We start from the raw sequence: 3,194 nt of genomic DNA on the forward strand, positions 1-3,194 counted from the left end.
ATATTAAATTATGTAGAGACATTAATGAACAAGAGCAAGTCGTGGCAGCTGCAGTAAAACAGGCTTTAGATGCCAGAGACATTAATGAACAAGGGCAAATTGTGGCAGCTGCAGTAAAACAGGCTTTAGATGCCAGGCCAAGAACATGCTACAATTGTGAACAAACAGGACATTTTAAAAGGAATTGCCCCATTGGAGGAGGGTTTAACAAAACTAGGTATCAGGCCTGGCTCGGAGCAGCCGCCGCTGAGGTCTCTGGCCAGTGTCACTTCCAACCACCCACAAGGATGGGGAATATCTTTGCAAACCTCTTCAAGGGCCTTTTTGGCAAAAAAGAAATGCGCATCCTCATGGTGGGCCTGGATGCTGCAGGGAAGACGACGATTCTCTACAAACTGAAGCTGGGTGAAATTGTGACCACTATTCCCACCATAGGTTTTAATGTGGAGACCGTTGAGTACAAGAATATCAGCTTCACTGTGTGGGACGTAGGTGGCCAAGACAAGATCCGGCCACTATGGCGCCACTACTTCCAGAACACCCAAGGCTTAATCTTTGTGGTGGACAGCAATGACAGAGAGCGTGTGAATGAGGCCCGCGAGGAGCTCATGAGGATGCTGGCTGAGGATGAGCTGCGGGACGCTATCCTCCTGGTGTTTGCCAACAAGCAGGACCTCCCAAACGCCATGAACGCAGCCGAAATCACAGACAAGCTGGGGCTGCACTCGCTACGTCACAGGAACTGGTACATTCAGGCCACCTGTGCCACCAGCGGGGACGGGCTCTATGAAGGACTGGACTGGCTGTCCAATCAGCTCCGGAACCAGAAGTGAACCAGAACCCCCCCACCCCCTCACTTTCTCCTCTCCGCCCTCGCTTTCCTCTCATGTGGCAAACATGCAACTCTGTGGTCCTGAGTGCCAGAAGCTGTCTCCATGGGTTGGTCAGTGTGCATCGCACCATGCTGTACATGTGCAGACACAGCCTGCAGCCAGGTTTTTATTTAATGTAAATAGTTTCTGTTTCCACTGAGGCAGTTTCTGGTACTCCTATGCAATATTACTCAGCTTTTTTATTGTAAAAAGAGAATCAACTCACTGTCAGTACTGAGGAGGGATTTAGGCATGTGGGCACCTGGCCTCCAGGAGCTCCTGGGCTGTAGATTGGTGTTGGGATCCATTTGGTGGTTGGTTTTTAACCCAAACTCAGTGCATTTTTTAAAATAGTTAAAAATACAAGATAAGGAGAACACTTGAACACACAGAAGGGAGACTATGCCTAGTGTACAGCCTGAATGCTAGTCCATCGGATCAGCTGTTCCCCTGTGGGAACACAAAGACGGTGACACAAACCGCCATCCACTGCATGGTCCCAGTAGAGACCCCCATGACTCGCCTGTCTTTGGGTCACTTGCATTCCATAGCGTTGTGCTTGTACTTGTGCTCACACAGTCACCTGGGGGTGGGCTGGGAGAGCCATTGCAGGGGACAAGGCCCAGATGCGCCCTTTGTTGGCGTGTGGCCAGAGCAGTAGCCCATGTTCCCAGCACCCACTCACTCTTGCACCTGCTCAGCCCGCTGGCAGGAGGTCTGGGTCTCACCAGCATGAGTGCGTGCAAGCTGGGAGGGTTGGTCCACTCCAGACCCACAGGTCCTGGAGCACCCCCATCTCCATGTGTGAAGTAGCTTCCTCCCTCAGCCTGCAAGGGTCCGATTTGCCATCGAAAAAGACGACCTCTACTTTTTTCTTTTGTATTTTGATAAACACTGAAGAAGCTGGAGCTGTTAAATTTATCTTGGGGAAACCTCAGAACTGGTTTATTTGGTGTCGTGGAACCTCTTAATGCTTTCAATACACGATTAGTAATCAACTGTTTTGTATACTTGTTTTCAGTTTTCATTTCGACAAGCACTGTAATTATAGCTATTAGAATAAAGTCTCTTAACTATTTCACAGGCTCCAATGTTTCTGTCTCCTGCAAGGTAGGAAAGAGTCACTTTCATGCCAGGAAGTACAGGTGGTACTTTGCTCCCCAAGTCAGGCCTGACCATGCATAAGAGGGAAAGCCTTCTGGAAGTCTCATTTCTACCATGAAAGCATCCTCCAGCTTATCAGTGCCACAGGAGGTAGCCAGAATAGGAGTCAGCAAATGCCCTGGCCACCTCAGTGCCTCAGTTCTCAGCAGCTGGCAAGCAGGTCCAAAGTCTACTCTCCCTCTGGACAGTGTCCCCAAGAAGAGGCTGCCCTGGAAGATGGAACTCACCTTCGTTTCCTGTGCAGGGCTGAGGGCAGTGTACAAGTCAGAGTTCAGACCTCTAGAGGATAGCTTCAGGATCTGTCCTGGGCCACACCCAGCATTTTCAAGTTTCTTTTAGAATCAGCAGAACTAAGCATCATATAAAAATCCAGCCTGGGCTCTGCCCCAGGTCAGTGTAGCAGTCTAGCCCACTGACAAGGCAGGCTAAGCCCCTGGGCAGGTTGAAGAGGTACCTAGAGGCTCTAGGTATCCCCACCACCTGACCTTGTCATCAGCTACCCAGCTGTCAGGCAGCTCCACACTACTGCTAGGCCAAGACCATACTGTGAATGCAAGGCCATTGCCACTGTCTCCCTTTAGTGGGGTTTCGGGAAACTCCACACTATCCTTTCATTCTTGATGACACACTTATGTTTTAAGGTATTTATTAAAGTACAAAGAGTGAGTCCATACAAAAAGGAATAGAGATAACCACACTTGGTTTTAGCTAAACCTCTGATGGGCCTGGATGGCTACACAGGAGTCTAGTCTCTGCAAAAGGCTCTTAGGCAGGTGCAGATCTTGTCTGGCAGCAGGCAAGACCAGGGATGGTTGTCCCAGAACCCGCTGAGTTCTATGGACTCCCTTCACAGGAATCTGGAGGGTCTCCACAAAGCAGGTTCCTCTTGAGTTGGCCAGCCAGCTCACATGGCCCAGCAGGCACAGTACACAGCCTTTGCCTCAACCCAGACAGGAGGCCTTTCCCTGGGTGGTCCAGCAGGCCAACAGGGTGGGAGGAGCGAGCTGGCACCCAGAACACATAGGGTCCAGTCGTCCTCTCATGCCCCACAAGGTACAGTGGTGGGTAGGGTCCAAGGCTCTGGCCTCCACTGACCCAGCTGCAGTCTCAAGCATCAGAGCCTCGGTCCTGACGTCTGTAGGATGGGTTCCTTCCACT

The 3,194-nt window shown here is 50.8% G+C and overlaps 1 protein-coding gene across 1 annotated transcript; it reads left to right on the forward strand.

The window, feature by feature from the left end:
• Positions 1 to 224: 224 nt before the first annotated feature.
• Positions 225 to 1,950, forward strand: LOC107151874 (ADP-ribosylation factor 1-like). Its single transcript, XM_048800019.1, has one exon. It carries the CDS (start codon positions 288 to 290, stop codon positions 831 to 833), a length of 546 nt encoding a protein of 181 aa, XP_048655976.1. The 5' UTR covers positions 225 to 287; the 3' UTR covers positions 834 to 1,950.
• The last annotated feature ends 1,244 nt before the right edge of the window (positions 1,951 to 3,194 follow it).

This window comes from Marmota marmota, unplaced genomic scaffold (genome assembly GCF_001458135.2).
Source record: "Marmota marmota marmota unplaced genomic scaffold, marMar, whole genome shotgun sequence".
Classification (NCBI taxonomy): domain Eukaryota; kingdom Metazoa; phylum Chordata; class Mammalia; order Rodentia; family Sciuridae; genus Marmota; species Marmota marmota.